Below are 19,554 nucleotides of genomic sequence, written 5' to 3' on the forward strand. Positions count from 1 at the left end.
ATCTCTTTACCATCAAACACATGGAGTAAAAGCTGGAAGATTTGAAAAAAAGACATCAGCAGTTAAAAACTTTACTCAGAGACTTCAAGATCCTATCCTTAGGAGTAGATAGACTAACCAAGTAGAACCCAAGTATAGGATTGATCACAATGAGCCGGCTACTTTCAGCAGACAGAAACAGTTTTCCCTCTGGCCAATTTTCCCTCTGTTATTGAAAGAACAAAACTGGAAAATTTACAAATTCAAATATATATATATATATTAGCTGACAAATGAAAAAATCACAGGGGAAATTGGAAAAATCTTTCAAGGCAAATGAAAATGGAAAAACAATATAACTAATTTATGGGAAACAGTGGGAACCATGCTAAGAGAGAAAATTATAGTTATAAACACTTCCATTAAAAAACTAGAGCGGTTCCAAATCAATAAGCTAACTTTACAATGTAAGGAATTTATAAAAAATTAGATTGATTTTACTTTATGTATATGAATGTTTTGCCTGCACGTGTATATATGAAGCACGCATGTATCTAGCATCCTCCAAGGTCAGGAGAGGGTTATGGATCCCCTGAGACTGGAGATACAGATGGCCATTTGGCCTGACTGGTGCTGAGTAAGACTCAAACCCAAATCCTCTCCAGAACAGTAAGTGTTCTCAACCACTGAACCGGCTCCATGGCCCCACCTGAGAAAATTTAGAAGAACAAACTAAATCAAATCACATATTAAATATTAAATCACATATAAAAATTAGAGAATTATTTTAAAGTTGAGGAAAAAAATCTATTTTTATTGAAAATATCAACTCTAGGAAATGGATAATTTTTATTTAAAGCATATAACTCTGGCTTTACAACATGAGAAGTAGAATAGTGATATTTATGCATTATAAATTTATTTAATACCATCAAGCCATGCATTTAAAATGATTAAGATGATGAATTTTATGTTATTTATATAGTAGCGCAATAAAAAATACTTGAAATAAAAGAAAATTATTGTCCAATGCCCACAGATAGATCTGTTTCCCAGGCTTGTTCTTGGCACGGCTGTTAGAGTACAAACTCTGCGATCAGGAAGTTTGGAGGAGAGATCAATATTCCCTACTACTAACAACTTCCAGAGTGAAGTTGATCTTGTTGGTCCTGGCTCATGGCCCATATTTTTTTGTTGTTGTTGTTGTTTTTATTTATTTATTAAATATTTCTGTCTCTTCCCCACCTCCGCCTCCCCTTTCCCTCCCCCTCCCCCAATCCATTCCCCCTCCCTCGTCAGCCCAAAGAGCAATCAGGGCTCTCCGTCCCGTGGGAAGTCCAAGAAAAACCCTCCTCCGTCCAGGTCTAGTAAGGTGAGCATCCAAACATCCTAGGCTCCCACAAAACCAATACATGCAGTAGGATCAAAAACCCATTGCCATTGTTCTTGATGTCTCAGTAGTCCTCATTGTCCGCTATGTTCAGTGAGACCTGTTTTAACCCAGGCTTTTTCAGACCCACGCCAGCTGGCCTTGGTGAGTTCCCGATAGAGCATCTCCATTGTCTCAGTGTGTGGGTGCACCCCTCGCGGTCCTGAGTTCCTTGCTCATGTTCGCTCTCTTTCTGCTCCTGATTTGGACCTTGAGATTTCAGTCCGGTGCTCCAATGTGGGTCTCTGTCTCTGTCTACTTTCATCGCCTGATGAAGGTTAATATTCAGGAGGATGCCTATATGTTTTTCTTTGGGTTCTCCTTCTTATTTAGCTTCTCTAAGAACCCGAATTATAGGCTCAATGTCCTTTATTTATGGCTAGAAACCAAATATGAGTGAGTACATCCCATGTTCCTCTTTTTGGGTCTGGCTTACCTCACTCAGGATAGTGTTTTCTATTTCCATCCATTTATGGCCCATATTTTGAATAACAAAAATTCATAAAATTTATGAAGGTCAAACTGTCAGCATCTGAAATACAGCCATACACCCCAAATAGGTAGCTAGTGGTTGCTTCAAAATAAGACAAGGTGCAGTAGAGCATAAAATGTGTTCTAAGTGCTGAATGCCACAAGTTCTATAAACAGTGGCTCTCAAGTTACCTGCTAACTATCCCCACACAACAAAATTAAATGATATCAATATCAAATAAAATAATATCAAATCATTATTTTGCTCATGAACTTGAAATTTGGGCAAAGCTGAACAGGGTTACCATGTCTCTGTTCTGCACAGCACCAGTTTGCTACTACTCAACTAGAAGCGAAAATAGCCACTTTAACAACACTTTGTTCATATTTTGGATAGGCTATGGGTCCTCTCCACACAGCCTTCCAAAGTTCCTTAGGCTTTCTTGTGTCATGGTAGTTGAGTAGGAAAACAAACAAAACCGCATGATGGTTTTACGACCTGGCCTTGGATATCATACAATATCACTCTTGCCATGTTCTAGAAGTAGGAAAGAGTATAGAGACCTTCCCCTTCCAGAAGAGAAGCCTGGCTTTTCCTCTTTGTGGCAGTAAAGTCTGGAATAACATGATGGATGAGGTCATCTTTGCAAAATATGATCTGCCATACCTGTCAACTGCAAATTAATTTGGATATAAAACTTGGGGCCTAGAGAAAAGACAGCTTAATGCATTGCTCTTGCAGAGACCCCTAATTCAGCTCCCACCACTTATAATGGACAAATCTCAGTTACCTGTAACTCTAACTCCAGGAGATCTGATGCCTCTGGCTTCCAGGAGCACCTGTACACACATACATGTGAAAAAATATTTTAAAAATACACCAAATTTAGCACCAGTGAGATTGCCTAGTGGGCAGTGTACTTAACAAGCATGACACCCCGAATCTGGAATATCTGGGAGCCATGTGAGGGTGGAAACAGACACTGAGCCCACAGTGTTGTCATGTGACCTCCACACATGCTCCATGTCACATGTGCACGCACATGCATCACACACACGCTTTCTCTCACATGCATTCACACACACAAATAAGAATTTTTAATTGTAGGGAAGAGATACAAAAGTCTCTAACTCTGGCTTGTCCTCATTCCCATTTCTATTCTGTTTTGCAGAAGAGGAGAGTAGAATTAAGAAATCGAGTAGAAGTCAAGGGAATGTTAGAAGAGTCATGGATTGCCTCATAGAAATGAAGGGGAACGGGTTGAGAAATGGTGGCGTGGTGGCTGCAGTAGAGGCAGAGATGAGGTTTAAGTACATAGGAAGTTAGACTTCATAAGGACAGTTGTCATCCACTCATTTCCTGCGACTTTCACTGTTACCTGCTCTAGTTAAGGGTTAGGGGATATGAAGCATCTTGACTAAGAAGTTTAATGCCAATTAATCATAGAGATGAAGAAAGACTGGCACTCACTACTAGACAATAATACATGGCTTGAATGAGTCGAGCTACTTTTCTTCCAAGAACTGGAAGTATTTAGTAATTATAGTCACAATGGATCCCAATGTGAGACATAGAGTTTTCTTAGACAGTTCTGTCTTAGTTAGGGTTTCTATTGCTGTAAAGAGACACCGTAACCACAGCAACTCTTATCAAGGAAAGCATTAATCGGGGCTGGCTCACAGTTCAGAGGTTTAGTCTGGTGTGGGAGGTCCTTCTGTCTATGTGTTACTTTTATTGGTTAATGAATAAAGAAACTGCCTTGGCCTGTTGATAGGGCAGAACTTAGGTAGACAGGGAAAACTGGACTGAATGCTGGGAGAAGGAAGGCAGAGTCAGAGAGACACCAAGGAGCTTCCAGAGGGGAAAGATGCGAGCTGCCAGCTGGAACTTTGATGAGGTTGAGGAGAGGAGCATGTGGAGGTGGAACCAGACTGCTCTGGAAGATGTCATCCTTCAAGGGCTCTTTGATGACTCCTTCAACCACCTTTGTCTTTTACTCCTGACCATGCTGGTGTTCCTTACTGCAGTGAATGGCAACAGCCTCACCATTCTCCTCATCTGTGCTGACCCCCGTCTTCACACACCAGTGTACTTCCTGCTCAGCCAGCTGTCCCTCATGGATCTGATGCATGTCTCCACAACCATTCCCAAGATGGCGATCAACTACCTGTCTGGCAAGAAGTCCATCTCTTTTGTGGGCTGTGCCACCCAGTACTTCGTGTACCTGTTTCTTGGTGGTGCATAGTATGTCCTCCTGGCTCTCATGTCTTATGACCACTATGTTGCAATCTGTCACCCCTTATGCTACACTGTGCTCATGAGCAGAAGAATGGGAGTGATGATGGCTGTCATGTCATGGTTGAGTGCATCTATGAACTCCCTAATCCACACATCCCAATTATTGTCTACAAATGTTTGTTTACATTTAAAGGGGGATATGCTATAGAGGTTTGCATTGGTATTGATCTTGGTTTATTGATACAAATTTAAGGTCATTAATGTTATATGTATATGTATTTCTGATCTTGATTAAGGTATTGTGTTTGTAAAGCTCACTTAAAAAAGTAATGTATAATTAAGAAATCATCTATAATAGTCAAGCTTAGTTAGGTTTTGTAGATATATTTTAGTTAGATAGGTATTCTTCAAAACTTTCAGAGACCTTCAGAATATGGCATTTAAATGTTTTAAGAGTTTAGGACTTTTCATGACTGCGAGACACATCTGCTCCTGGCAGCAACAATCTACTTCAAGAGGATGATGGGCATTGAAGAGCCTCTTTCAGGAGCTGGTTGACCATTTGGCAAGAAACTGCTCTTACCAGGACTGCTTGATAAACTTGATATATAGGACACCAGAAAATGACTGCTAAACTTGCCTAAAGATGAAATGATCCTTTGGGGTTTCTGCTTCATGAAAGAATCTGTTAGACATTCTGTAGGACACAGAAGAAAGTGACTGACAAATTGCCAATATAGGCAGAACTGTCTTTGAAATTTCCTGCTTCGTGGAAAGGTCTACTGGATACTATGGGCCTGTAGACTGAAGATGGATGCCCCAATGGTACAGAAGAACCTTGGGTAAGTGTTCAGGCAGCAAGATGTCTCTGTCAATTCTAGAGTTTTGGAAGTTGCTTACAATGTACTTCCTGTTTACTCAGGCAATATTATATTCTTCTGGAGTCTTTGATTGAGTTGAAGAATTTATAGTTATAGTTTTCCTTAGTTATAATAAAAGATAAAGTAGATATAAATATTGTAATTGTAATTCTTGCTTGATACCTGTTTTGATATATACAATTTACTATGTTAAAGTTCAAACCTTTCTTTTTTTTTATTTAAACAGAAAAGGGGAAAGGGTGTGGGAGATCCTCCTGTCTATGTGTTGCTTTTATTGGTTAACGAATAAAGAAACTGTTTTGGCCTGTTGATAGAGCAGAACTTAGGTAGGCAGGGAAAACTGGACTGAGTGTTGGGAGAAGGAAGGTGGAGTCAAAGAGACGCCATGGAGTCACTGGAGATACATGTGCTGAAACTTTGCTGGTAGGCCACAACTTTGTGGTGATGCACAGATTAAAGGAGATGGTTTAAATTCAGATATAAGAGTTAGCCAATTAGAAACTAGAGTTAATGGTCCAAGCAGTAATATAATTAATACAGTTTCTGTGTGATTATTTTGGGTCTAAGATAGCCAGGCAGCAGGGAAGAACAAGCAGCTTCCCTACAACATTAGTCCATTATCATCACGATAGGTGGCAATGGAGGCAGACATGGTGCTGGAGAAGGACATTATGATTTGCAAGCAGCAGAAGCAACTGTGTGTTACATAGCTTGAGCAAAGGAAACCTCAAAGCCAGCACAGTGACACACTTCCTTCAACAAAATAATGCCACTCCCTATGGGGACCATTTCCTTTAAACCGTCACGGTTCCTATCTCAAGGCCTTTTTGTAGAGGACAGGGCAGCTAAAGTTGGGGGGAAGTAATTGTAATACCTGGATCACTACCTACTTTGGACAATTTGTCTTCTTAAAACTTTAAAGCCAGGCATGGTAGCACATGGGTAGTACAAGGTGTGGGAGGAATAGACTGGAGTACTTTCTGGCCAGACTATGTCTCAGAAAAGCAAAATAAACCAAATCAAATAATATAGGATCCTCTGTTGATGTCACAGCAAAACAAAGAGGAAGTCCTTCAGTTCTGTGCTCCTCTACTTAAAGTCACCATGCTGATCAAATCAGGTTCGCACTGAGAAATGTTGCTCGTAATGAGATATAGATAGATGGTGCCCTGTGTTCATGTAGAATCCTCACACTGACCCTGCTTCAGTTGGTCTCTCCGGTGTCCTGGTGGGTGTGAGTTCTGTTCAGGTTTAAAGACCATGGAAAAGTCATGTGGAATTCAGTGGTTGGTGCTCAGGGCAGTGCTGCTGGATTGAGACCCTGCAGGAGCATTTCAAAGACCCAAACGGTATTTCATCCTAAGCCTTCCCCTCTTTCCTTTGAAACACCACCACTGCTTGTGCCCATTTAGCAGAAGCAGCCTGTGTCCTCACTCTGCTTTTGACCTCTCGACTTCCAAAGCACCCATTTGCTGGTTCAGGAGAATGTTGTAGTCATGCTATTTTGAATGTTTCCTGGAAGAAAGATAAGAGAAATGAGCTTAGTTTTCCCTGATTTCTGCCCAGGCATATCTGTTTTGTGGGCGTTCTGGAGTTCTTCCCAGAAAGAAGATCTTAAAACCTTCTATACCAATCATGAATAAGAGTTTTGTTTATTTAAAAAAAAGGAAATAAGTAAGTAAAGAAAAAGAAACCTGTTCAGTGCAGTGATGTGAATGAGAAGTACCAAGTTGGTAAAGACAGAGGAATGTTTTATCTTCACCTCTGCTGAAGACCTGAGAGAAAGAGCAACCTCATTCATTTTCTTCCCCCTAGAAATTCCTGCACCAATCCCTCCCATTCCCCAAGGTCACCTGGCTTGAGACGGAGCTGCTTGCCTGGGACTACAACCTTGGGTACATCAGGGAATTTCCCTGCCTTGTGCATCTATATAGAAATAAAATGAGAATTTTTATCCCTTTTATCTTTCATTCAACTTACCGAAGAGAATCACTATGAACATGCAGAGAAAATTCCCTTCAGTGAGGATATTCTGTGTTCTCAGTGAAGGTCTCAAAGTGAGGCCTTTCCTTCTATGTTCATCGGGGCAACATTATCATTAGGCAGAATATGTACAAATGTTAAAAATAAACACAGGTGGTTTCGTGACCTTTGGGGGAGGGCAAGCAGTGAGGCAGGGTTTCTCTAGGCTTGACTGTCCTGGAAGTCATTATGTAGCTCAAGCTGGACCCAAACTTAGACTATCCTCCTACCTCAGCTTCCTGAGGGTTAACACTACAGCTTTGAGCTGCCATGCCTAACTTACCTGTCTTGCTGCTAAGACAGGATTACCTGAATTAAATAAGGGAGAAAACTTTGGCTCATGGTTCAGGGAACACAGTTCATTATTTTGGTTAGACATGATGGTAGGAGCTGCCATGGGCTAGAGCAGCAGGATCCAGAATCAGCTGGCTACAGCCTGTCAGCAGCCAGGAAGAAGAGAGGACTCTGCGCTGAACCAAGGATAAGCAAGAACTCATAAATCCTGCCCTTACCAACCTACAGCCCCTACCAACCTAACACCCCTACCAATCTAGTTCTTCTAACAAGGTCATACTCCTAAAAGTCTCATAGTCTCCCAAAACAGTGCCACAAGCGGGGACCAGTATAGAAAAACATGAGCCTATGAGGAAAGTTCACATCCAAACCATAAATGCAGGTTTATAGGTTTTGGAAAGCAAACCTATAATGGTACAAACAAACAATATGAGATGCTGAATTCTTAAAATGTCTCTGCTTCACTCTGCTTGTACACAACCCTGTTAAAACCTCAGTTTAACGCATCAGACAGGCCAACCTGGGCCTGCACCTGGCCTCCTGGTAGGAGAAGCTGAAGGTCCACCCTGCAGATGAGAGTCTCAGTCTCAAGGCAGTCACAATCTAAGCATGTCACTTCAGTAATAGAATGAGCAGCCTTGCATACAGCAGCAACTCTCTCTACAGAGCCTCTCATATGTTAGCTGCAGTCACTACAGCAAAATCCTCAGACTAGATGGCTTAGACAGGAGCCATTTATTTTCTGACTGTTTGGAGGCTTGAAAGTCCAAAGCGGCATGCCATCAGGTTTGGGTCCTCCTGAGGCTTTTTTCCTTGGCTTCCAGACAGCTGCCATTCCTGTGTCTCATTCAGTCTTTCTTCTGTCCACTCTTGCTGTCTCTTCCTCTTCTCTTGAGGATACCAGTCCTACTGGGATAGAACTTACACTGAAGACCTAGTATTAACTTAGTGAATGATTTGAAAAATCTTAGGTATAAATCCAGCCACATTCCAAGGTCAGGGCTTTAAAACACCAATTAGCTTATAGCAGAATCTGTGGAGGATGTGGACAGGAACATCGCTTAGGCAATGTTTTCTGTATAAGCCACCATCCAAAGATCCTATTGTCAATATTGTGTTTGCTACTTTTCTGTCAGTCTGATAAAACACCACAATGAAAAGCTACTTATGAGAGAATTTATTTATGGTCCTAAAGAGGTAAGAGTCCATGTAGCAGAGAAGAATAGCAGCAAGAGGCAGGCCTAGCAGCAGGAGAAGGAAGCTAAGGGATTACATATCAATCACAAGCAGAAAGTAGACCTGGAACCCTGGTGGCTCCAGACAGCAATTTTACAGACATATTTACTCAGCAAATAGTATATGTTGTTGCCACTGAGAGAAAGGTAGCTGTTTCCGAGAGTGACGCTAGTTATCTTTTTGTCTTAGTTGGGGTTACTATTGCTATGATGAAACACCGTGACCAAAAGCAAGTTGGGAGGAAAGAGTTCATTTGTCTTACTCCTCCAGGAAGTCAAACAGGGCAGGTTACTAGCTTGCTCAGTCTGATTTTTTTTAATTACCTTTTTTTATTTATTTATTAAAGATTTCTGCCTTCTCCCTGCCACAGCCTCCCATTTCCCTCCCCCTCCCCCAACCAAGTCCCCCTCCCTCGTCAGCCCAAAGAGCAATCAGGGTTCCCTGCCCTGTGGGAAGTCCAAGGACCACCCACCTCCATCCAGGTCTAGTAAGGTGAGCATCCAAACTGCCTAGGCTCCCACAAAGCCAGACGTGCAGTAGGATCAAAACCCCATTGCCATTGTTCTTGAGTTCTCAGTAGTCCTCATTGTCTGCTATGTTCAGCCAGTCCGGTTTTATCCCATGATTTTTCAGATCCAGTCCTAGAGAAACTAAATAAGAAGGTGAACCCAAAGAAAAACATATAGGCATCCTCCTGAATATTAACCTTCATCAGGCAGTGAAAGGAGACAGAGACAGAGACCCACATTGGAGCACCGGGACTGAAATCTCAAGGTCCAAATCAGTCTGATTTTTTATAAAACCCAGGACTACCAGCCCAGGGATGGCACCACCCACAAAGGACTGGACTCTACCACATCAACCACTAGTTAAGAGAAAGCTCTGCAGGCTTGCCTACTGATCAATCTTACAGAGGCATTTTCTTCACTGAGGTTTCCTCCTCTCTGATGACTGTAGCTTGTGCCAAGCTGACATAAAACTATCCAGTATGGCAAGTGACGACACGAACTCTCAAAGCCTGTCTCCAGGAACATAATTCCTCCATCACGGCCATACCTTCTAAGCCTCCCCGAAACATCACCACCAACTGGAAACCAAGTGCTCAAATATCCAAGCCTATGGGGGATGTTTCTCTTTCAAAACAGCACAGTCATTATTACAGCCATTATAGCTACTTTTTTCCCCCTGAAATATTGTCACTTACCTCAGAAAACTAAATTTTCCATCTGAAGAAAAAGTATACCATAGTAGTTTAGAGAATTAAGATGTCTAAATCCAGATCCGAGCTCTATTTGTTAGCTGAGTGACCTTCATCAATCATTTTAATTTTTGTGTGCCTCGATTTTTTTTCAGACACAGTAAGGAAGGAAAAGGTAATATCTACTATGTAAAGTTGCTGAAAGGATTAAAAGAAGCAATGACTTAAAATGACCAGCTGATAGTACGTGCTCAATAAATGATGGTTACTGCCATTAATGCTGTTTAGAATTGCTGTGGCTCCATCTCTCTCAGCCAGAAGAGGTCTCCGTCATATCCAGTGGGGACTCATTTGATAGTAAGCACTCAGTGCAGATTCCAAAGCACAGTGGCAGAGAAACTAATAAAAGAATCCCAGCCCTGTCTGAAGGTAGAAGAGACCGGAAATGAGAGACTAGGAAGTAGCTAGGCTCCCATGGCCAAGAGTTACTTGAGCAGGTGAACATGAACGCAGATGGTCTAAGGTCTGGTACTGATGTCCACTGACACTGACCCTAATTGTATCTCAATTAGCTCGCAAATCTAGAGTTTGAAAATTAGTGGTAAGAAAATAGGAAGGAAAAAACATATGCCACGGACAAGCAGAAAGAACAAATTGACAAGTGTTTGTAAACTTCTGTGGAAACAAGAAACCCTGCTAAATAAACATTTAATATTGCTCATAATATTAGTGGGTTTCTTCTTCATCGTGAGCTATAACCATGCCTCAGAGTTGCTCCTACTGCAGTGTATTTCCTTCAACCTCCTGTACCCAGACCGGCACACACCTCCAGATTTAATGATTCTGCCAGTTGTGTGTTAAATTGTACTGATTTCCATTAACTGCTTGTGGTATCCATTTGTTGATTGGCTCCGTCTGAACCCTATCTTCACACCCACCAAAAGCTGCAAAGACAGTTGAAGCGAGGACGGTGAGCGTTAGTCAAGAGAAATCAAAAGTAAAGGTAACAGGAGTGGTAACGCTGGGATTAAAAAGAGCACTGAGGGAAAAAATGCACGCGCACTAAAAAGTACAGTACTGAATCAGGTAGAGAGAGCCACGGAGGGAAGAGAGGCGAGCAGGAGAGCAATCCAGCTTGCGGCTCTTCCCTCTCTCTCAGCACCAAGGACAGAGCTCTGAGCTGCTAACCCAAACACCGTTCAGTGGGGTCCCTCCCAGATCCTCTAGGGAACACTGGTGCCTTGGGAAGGCACCTATGAAACCTGCCGTGAGGTCTGATAGGAACGCTGCAAGAGTTGTTCACAAGTAATTTCCACCTCAGAGGCAAAACCAGGTGGTTGTCTTTCTGTATGGAAACGACTCCATAGTTTCTGTGTCCCGGGAAAGGCAAAGTTTGCTTTGCTTCAGCGCTGTCTGCGTCAGTAAATGGCTTCAGGAACTGAGGTGCTAAACTCCACAGTCTCCAGACACCAGAAGAAATTTTCAGGGTAAGTGAATTTTTCTTTTCATTTCTAATTTAGTGGAAGATTATTTTATTAGCTTGGAATTCTTTGGTTCTCTAAGAATATGCATTAAATCTCCGAGCTACTCTAGGTTTAAAACATGAAACCCCGAGGAAGCGTGTTCATTTCATTAAGTGGTTGGAGCTTTTTTTTTTTTACCCCACCCCCACAACTGTGTCCTGATGGCTCTAGAATCTATATCAAGGCATCCATAAAAGACGGAAAATAAAAACCTGTCATTATTCCTAGGAGTTGCAGGGAAGTTGACTGTCTTCCTTTTAAGGGATTTTTTTACTTGTCAGAGTCTGGTATTTTAAAATCCCCAGTTGGGCACCCTAAATGCAGGGCCCAGGGTTTAGAGAGACACTGTTTGCAATCTATTTAAAGTCAAGCTGCTTCCAAGTCAGAATGCAATTATCCCAACAGATACGTAGTGCTTGAAAGCATGACTGTGTGTTTTCGCCAATGACGGTGTAGGACTTTGAGGGCTTGTGGTGTAACTGTGGGGCTTCCATTGCTTAGCATGGCTTATTGGGGCCACAGAGTTCATATGATTACTGCACTTACTGCATCTACTTCAGTATAACGCCGTATCAACGCGTGCACAAACAATCATGTAGCAATAGCAAAGTGGAACTCTGATTCTAAACAAGCTCTGCACACCCGTTTGCACTTTGCAGGTTAAGCCCTTTGTTTACTGACACTACAAGGTCAGCAAACTGTCTGCCCTTGGGCACGTAAGAGAGACAGCTGTTGGGTCTGGCCTTGGGACCTTGCAGAGTTCAAAAGAAGGACAGGCAATTTGAGATTTCCTGTTCAGACACTTGTTTATGCAAACTTGAATGTTTTCAAGGATCTGTGTGGCTAATGATGGACAAGGGTGACAAGTAAAGAAAACACTGATAATATCCTAGCAGAAGGCTCTTTATAATTGAATAATCAATATGTCAAATATCAGCCAGAATCTGCCCAGTATTAGATTTGATTTCTAATGCACTGAAGTTTACCATCTAGTAATACTCACTTATTAGCTACTTGGTCTACAGTATTTCCCCATTTTATCTCTGGTTAGAATGACAACATGATCTGTTTTGGAAGACTGTCAGGGAAAGTAAGCATGCTTTATTGGTCAGGTTCAACAAGGAAAAAAAAAAAAGAACTGTATTATGCTAGCTAATGGATCTCAGTAAAACCAAGCATGGCCTGTCCTCTGCATATGTACCAGTAGGGTAAATATATCCAAATCTATAAATACACTATATACTTCAAGGCACTTGTGAATTTTCATTACAAAATGAATTAGACAGCAATTTGCAAGAATAAAGCGCCATAGAAATGCTAAAGACTATCTCTAATAACGATGACAATATACCTCCCACCGGCTCTGTGAGCAGTGCACACCTGCACTGACTTTGAAAAGCTGGGTAAAGAGATGTGCAGAGGCTCCTCTGAACAAGCAAGATCTTCACATTATTTCCCACTCCAGGTTTGTCTGCTTCACCTCCATCGTGGAGGACTTCGGAACAGAAGTTCTGGACTTGGGTCTTGGGTTAAATCAACTCCGCCATTCACTGGTATAGGTCTCAGCTGGAAATGAATCTCTATTTGAGGCGTTATTTTCATCTTCTAGAATGGGGATGAGAAGAACACTGACTTTATCCTTCATATTGTCAGGGAACTTCAGTATGATAAAGCTTATGAATGTTAGCTGTTAGAATTAATCATTTTAGCGGGCAATTGCAAAGTCTGAGTTGAAGCAAAGACTGGAAGAACTGGACACTGGAGATCAATGTGTTTGTTAGTAAAAAGATGATAGAGGTCAGGGACCTGGACCGTGAAGGAAGATATGTCATGGAAGCCTCTAGTTCATTCTGGCTTGGAGAAACCTCACCTCAACCTAGGAATGACTCCCAGCATCAATTTGTACCATATAGATATAGTCAGTTGTGAGTTTTCAACTTGAGAAGCCCTGTCAAAGGTTGGTGCACACCATACACTGTGCAATTGTTTGCAGGAGAAGGAACACAAGCAAGAACTCATTTTCTCCTGGTTTGGGAGGGATGCCCCTCTTCTGTGTGTATAGCCTTGTGGCCTGTCCTGGGTGTGTGGGTTCTGAAGGTTTTGCTCCATGGTCATTCTGCCCCATTGCCAAGGGTGTGTGGTGAGAGAGAGTCACACCAGGCAGAGGGGATGTGACGGAGGAGAGACCAGACAGAGAGTCGCACTGTATGAGCTTGAGAAAGTTGCTGACCCTCTCTGTGTCCCTGTTTCAATACTTAAAAGGAAGAGGTCCATGTCTTCCCTGGGGAGACACTGGAAACAGTCACAGATGTTAGTCACAGACTAACACAGGGAAGTATTAGTGTCTGCCTGGCACAAGAAATACCCCAGAAGTGCTGGAGTTTGAAAAGAGGCTAAAGACTCAAGGGGTCTGGGTTTTATTATATTTGTGGTTTTATTACTTCAATCTCTTTAAGGAGAAGGAACAAACAGTTAAATCATATAGGTTCTTTTTAAAGCATTTCTTTTATTTTTGAGATTATAATATAAATGCATCATTTCCCACTACCCTTTACTCTTTCTGGCCCCTCCCACTTCTCTTTCTCTCTCCAAACTTCCCAGCCTCTCTTTTCACTGATTATTGTTCTATGCATCTATGTACATGTATTTACATCTACACGTCTCTACGTAACCTGCTCAGTCTGTATCATGTTTCTTGCATGTGAGATTTCAGGACTGACCATTTGGTATTGGATAACCAATTGGTGTGCTCTTTCTTCTCTGGGGAAGACTATTTCTCCAGTTCTCAGCATTTCTTAGTGGCCTGTAGCTCTTTGTGTAGGGTTGAGGCCTCGTGGTCTCTCCATCATCCACTCCAGCATGTCTAGTATTGTCCTCATGCTGCTTGTGTTGAATAGATCTCTTAGTGACACTCTGTGGGCTGACTGTCCAGGTGCCCCGAGGATCCGAATATCAGCAAAGCAGGATGTGTCCCAGATAACGAGAGCTTGCCCATTCTGTCTTTCTGGCTTTTCAATTAGATCATACAGGCATCCTAAAAAGGCTAGGACACACCAAAAAGACCAGAATGAATCAATACTTTATATGAAATTCAATCTTCTTAAAATTCATCAGCAATGTTGTATGTAGTATGTCTTAAGAGGTCGGAGCTAGCCATATTCTTCTGGCCTTTGACTACCCCGCCCTGCCCCATGGTATCTGCAATATATGAGCACACACATGTGTGCCATGTAGTACAGAAATCAGAAGATGTCAGATGTCCTAGTCTATCACACTCTGCCTTATTCCCTTGAGTCTCTCGATGAATATGGAGCCACATAGGCTGACAGCCACCAAACACTAGCCTTCTGCCTTATCCAGTCACACATATGACTTCATCCAGTGATGCCCAGCTCTTTACCTGGGTATTGGAGATTCAGACTGAGATCCTCACACTTGCCCAGCAAATGCTCTTCCCAAGTGAGCCCAACTCCTTAGCCTCCCTTCTTTACTTTCGCCTTCCATACACACTCTTAACTCCTAACATTCTCTGTTACCAGTAGTCTTCTAACCCCCAAGTCCATCAGATGATTGGCAGCTGTAACTGACTTCTCTCCTTTGCATTCTCACACCTTCCTATTAACAATAAAAGCCACGCTAGGTCTTACGCTGGAGCCACTGGAGAGTGGGAGAGAACTTTTGCCCTCTCCCCCACCTAAGATTGAGCAGCGTCCAGGTATTGGTTATTACAACCAGAAGCTAGAGCAGGGACACTGTTAAACATCAACAATGCATAAGACGTCCTGCAAAACAAAGAATTCTTGGCCCGGTTGTTCATAGTATGGAGGCTTTGAGCATATAATTGCATTTGGTCTTCACAATAACCCTATGAAGTGGGCATGATTTATCCTCTGTCTGATGATGAAACAACTGGCCTATCATTATGAATTATTTGGAGAGTGATTATTAAGTTAATAAATTCTTCAGACTCCCAGTTTCATCCTGAGACTTGTTCACTATCCGTTAGCACATCTATCAGAAGGCTAAAGAGGGAGGAAAACAACCCAGCTCAGAGTTACCAAAAAAAAAATCTCATTTAAGAAGAAAAAAAATTCAAGGAGAAAATAATTAGCCAAGAGGCAGGGAGCACTGTGGCGTATCTCCATCATCTCTGATTCCTTTTATCTCTCACACCCAGAATTCTGGAACTACCACGGTCTACCCACCTGCTACAAAGAGGAATCTAAGACCGGGAACCATACCATATGAAAGCACAAACCAGAAACCCATGTGGCTGTGCTTCCAACGCCAGGGCCAGAACGGATTTGGGGAAGTGAGCACTGCCTGTCTTACAATGAGCCCTGACATTCCCGTTCCATTAGGTAGCTGCCAACCCTCTGGGCGGAGCACAAAGCCTGGCAAGAATCCCATGGCTTTATGCTTTTTCCTTCTTATTTGACAGGTGAGATGAGGCTAGGGTTTGATTAAGCAGCTGCAGACTCCAGAAAGGGAGGAGATGCTGGCCCCTGCCTTGAAGGTGGCCCAGCCATGAAAGGAAAGGTATTGTGGGCCTGAGCCTGCCTCCAAGGGGGGGAATATCCTTGAACAATCAGAAAGTGCTGTGTTTTTCCTAAGCTCTTGGCAACCGCCATGCTGTCTCCAGGGTAGCGGCTGCCCTTCTCCTAATAATGAGGAAATTATAATTATTACCAAGAATTATTATTATGTGTTAAAAATATATTGACTGCAAACAATGTGCTGTGATAAAGAACATTTTTAAGTAATTTCCTGAATGTGTTCCAAGTTGGTCACCCTTTTCTAACATTGGTTCACTTTAATACTTGCTTCAGACAGAAGTGTTTCAAAATGAGGTGTAAAATGATAGCCATGATTAAGTCAACCATTTAAATCTAGGAGAGCTCTAGGTGGCAAGATTGAGAATAAACCCTGACCACCATCAGATTCTGCTCTCACTAAACTCTCACCTCTCAATACCATCACCACGTGGGGATTTAAGACTTCAGCAGACAGGTTTTGGGGGCACATAAACATCCAGACTGTGGCAGAAGGCCACCGTGGCCATAGAGATTTTATGTGTTAAGTAGGAAACACTTTTACCTGGGCATATGTTGACAATGGTTTCTGTCCTGCCTGGTCCAGCAGCCATTCAGTCCCAAAGAAACACACAGAGGCCTACATTAATTATAAACTGGTTGTCCTATTAGCTCAGGCTTCTTATTAACTCTTACATCTTAAATTAACCCATAATTCTTGTCTGTGTTAGCCATGTGGCTTGGTACCTTTTATCAGTGAAGCATTCTCATCTTGCATCCTGTGTTTGGGTGAAAACTGTAGACTGAGCCTTTCTTTCTTCCCAGAATTCTCCTATTCTGGTTGCCCCACCTATATTTCCTACCTGGTCACCCCACCTATACTTCCTGCCTGGCTACTGGCCAATCAGCATTTTATTAAACCAATACAAGTAACAAATCCATTGTCAAATGACAAGACCATTGTACCACAGCAGGCACAGGCTCCAGGTCGTTTTAGCACATGGCTCTGAAGCACTGATACCCTCTGCACACAGGCCTTTTCTTCAGGAGTGAGGGTTTTCATGTCCCATGAACACATGGAAATCTGGCTTTTGGAGCCCAGAGTCCTTTCTATATGTCCGGTCCCTACAAACCGGTATCATGGGTGAAGCTAATGGACTCAGGTGTCTTTGCCGCTCTGAAGCCAAACCTCCTTAGTTTTCTTTTTTAAAACAGAGTCTCATTACTTAACTCCAGCTGTCCTGGAACTCTGTATATAGACCAAGCTGTTTTGGAACTCACAGAGATCCACCTGCTTCTGCCTCCCAAGTGCTGAGATTAAAGGCTTATACCACTACTGGCTCAACCCTGCATGATTTGAGGGTTTATTTTTCCCAGTAGAATAGTAGTAAGACAGTCACTATGGCTTCCAAATGCTAAAAGGCAAAACTGAAAGAATTAGAAGACCATAGTAAGCATAGGACTCATGATACGATACTCATGTCTTTGTGGTTGATCTCCCTGTTTAAAAAGCAAGGACATCAAGCTGGGTTAAAAGAGATTGGAAATCACTCATTATTGAACCATGGATTTTGGTGGGTCCTAGGGGACTTTATCAGAGATTAAACATTTTCAAATGGTAATTAATGTTTTAAAATTAGGAACTTTCAAATAAAATTCTACATGTGGAATTCTCATGAATACAAAAACCACTGTACTAAACTCAAATACTCAGCATTTTCTCCTATAGTCTAGTCTCTAAAACCCATTACTCCCTATGTAAAATATGAGAGAGAATGGGCTATTTAGGAAATTTATAAGAGGCTAACAGAGATGGGGGGAGGCAAATAGGATTGGAGGAAGAAAACCAGGAAAGTGAGGCCTATAGTGATGACTTGATGGCTAAGAGAAGCTTCTGTATAAGCATCAGGACCTGAGTTCAGATTCTAGTACCCACATAAAACACTGGATGTGGCCATGTGTGCTGAGGGGCAGAGACGAAAAGGATCTCTGAGTTTCTGGCTCCATGCCTAGCTCCAGGCACAGAGAGAGAGAAACCCTGTCTCAAAGGAATAAGGTGAAGAGAAACAGAACAGAGGTCCAGCATCATCCTCTGGTCTCCACATACACACACAGATACATGCACTCACACATACACAGGTACAAACATTACACAGAGACACACACATACTACACTATACTCACCTACACACACACACAAATATGTTTTTATTAAAAATTTGAAAAGAAAGGAAACTAAGATGAACAGACTGATAAGAAAAAAAAGCCAACACAGTACTTGCACAGTATTTGAAGTATAGAGCATGACTTCCAAAGTCTTAACCCACAAAACAGTTTTTTTAATAAGCCAGTCATGGTGACTCATGTCTGTGACCTCAGCATTTGGGAGTCTGAAGCAGTAGGATCACCTTGAGTTTGAAGCCAGCCTAGACCACATCCTGTTCCAAGCCGTTGAGGCTACAGATGAATCCCTTCCTCAAAAAACAGAAACAAATAAAACAGTTCTGTTCTTTCTTTGTGGGGCTGAAGTCAAAGAGCTGTGTCGTGTGTACACTGCCCCTGAGCTATCATCCCACCTGGAGAATTATTTCCACCAATGCCTGGAGTGAAGATCTTAGGAAACAGGCTCGGGCTCTATCATTCCTCCGTTTTAGAGGAGAAAACTGGAGCTCAGAAAGGATAGCACGCCTGTGGTCCCAGAGTTAGGAGATGACCAGGAGAATTCTCACACGGCAGCAGCTGCATTCCACACAGAGTAAAGCATGATTCTTTCAGTCCCCCACACAAGACCTCAGAGCACACATCCCTCCACTTCACAGCTGTCTCCTTAGACTCCAGCTGTGCCGGCCTTCCTGCCACTCACCCCACGCCCCGCCTCCTCGAGGCCCCCTGCTCCTTCTACTTAGACCACACTCTACCAGGTATCTGTGTTGGTTGGTTCTCTGCCTCTCTCACCTTTAACTTAATTGCTGATATATCTACGAAGCCTTCCTAATGATACCAGTTAGAAATTGTTTTTCAGATGCTCACCCACACACACTATCCTCAAAACTCCCCAATGACCATTTCTGACTTACTTTTCTCCAAATGCATGTGGTCATTGAACAGGAGTTATCTTGATGACTATATCCCCCATAGACACTTCATAAGGGAGGGGCTGCTTATCTATGTTTTATTCCTATCCCTAGTTCTTACACACTGCCTGATGCTATATAGAAAATGGCTCATAAATATTTGCAGACTCAAATTTTAAACTGCATTTACATGTCATATCCCAGGCTCAAAGAGTTTGATTTGACCCACATTGTTTTTGGTCTTTTCCTAGGGACATTCTGGAGTCGCATTCCTCCGTCTGGGCTATGGCACCTCTGAGCCAGATAAGCACCCACATCAACTCCACCTGTGGGGCAGAGAACTCCACAGGGGTCAGCCGGGCCCGCCCACATGCCTACTACGCCCTGTCCTACTGTGCGCTCATCCTAGCCATCATCTTCGGCAACGCCCTGGTGTGCGCGGCTGTGCTGAGGGAGCGCGCCCTACAGACCACCACCAACTACCTGGTGGTGAGCCTGGCTGTCGCAGACCTGCTGGTGGCCACGCTGGTGATGCCGTGGGTGGTGTACCTGGAGGTAAGTGGGCTCACGGGCCATGCTGTTCCGGAGTGGGTAAAGATCAGGACACCCCTTGGAGTGCTCAGGCAATGAGGGAGGGAGGGAGGGAGGGAGGGAGGGAGGGAGGGAGGGAGGGAGG

The 19,554-nt window shown here is 42.8% G+C and overlaps 1 protein-coding gene and 1 pseudogene across 1 annotated transcript in view; both read left to right on the forward strand.

Moving 5' to 3' along the window:
• The first annotated feature begins 3,792 nt into the window (after positions 1–3,792).
• Positions 3,793–6,146, forward strand: LOC126505854 (olfactory receptor 2AE1-like; annotated as a pseudogene).
• A 4,999-nt stretch (positions 6,147–11,145) lies between these two features.
• The window catches only part of Drd3 (dopamine receptor D3), a 58,454-nt gene continuing 50,045 nt past the window's right edge, over positions 11,146–19,554 (forward strand). Inside the window, exons 1-2 of the mRNA XM_050149034.1 lie at positions 11,146–11,236; positions 19,130–19,433. Of these exons, the coding sequence (XP_050004991.1) occupies positions 11,175–11,236; positions 19,130–19,433 (366 nt within the window). The 5' untranslated portion in view covers positions 11,146–11,174. The remainder of the gene's footprint in view (positions 11,237–19,129; positions 19,434–19,554) is intronic.

The sequence above is a fragment of the Alexandromys fortis genome, unplaced genomic scaffold (assembly GCF_014885135.2).
Source record: "Alexandromys fortis isolate MF-2015 unplaced genomic scaffold, M_Fortis_MF-2015_v1.1 scaffold_4, whole genome shotgun sequence".
NCBI classification, from domain to species: domain Eukaryota; kingdom Metazoa; phylum Chordata; class Mammalia; order Rodentia; family Cricetidae; genus Alexandromys; species Alexandromys fortis.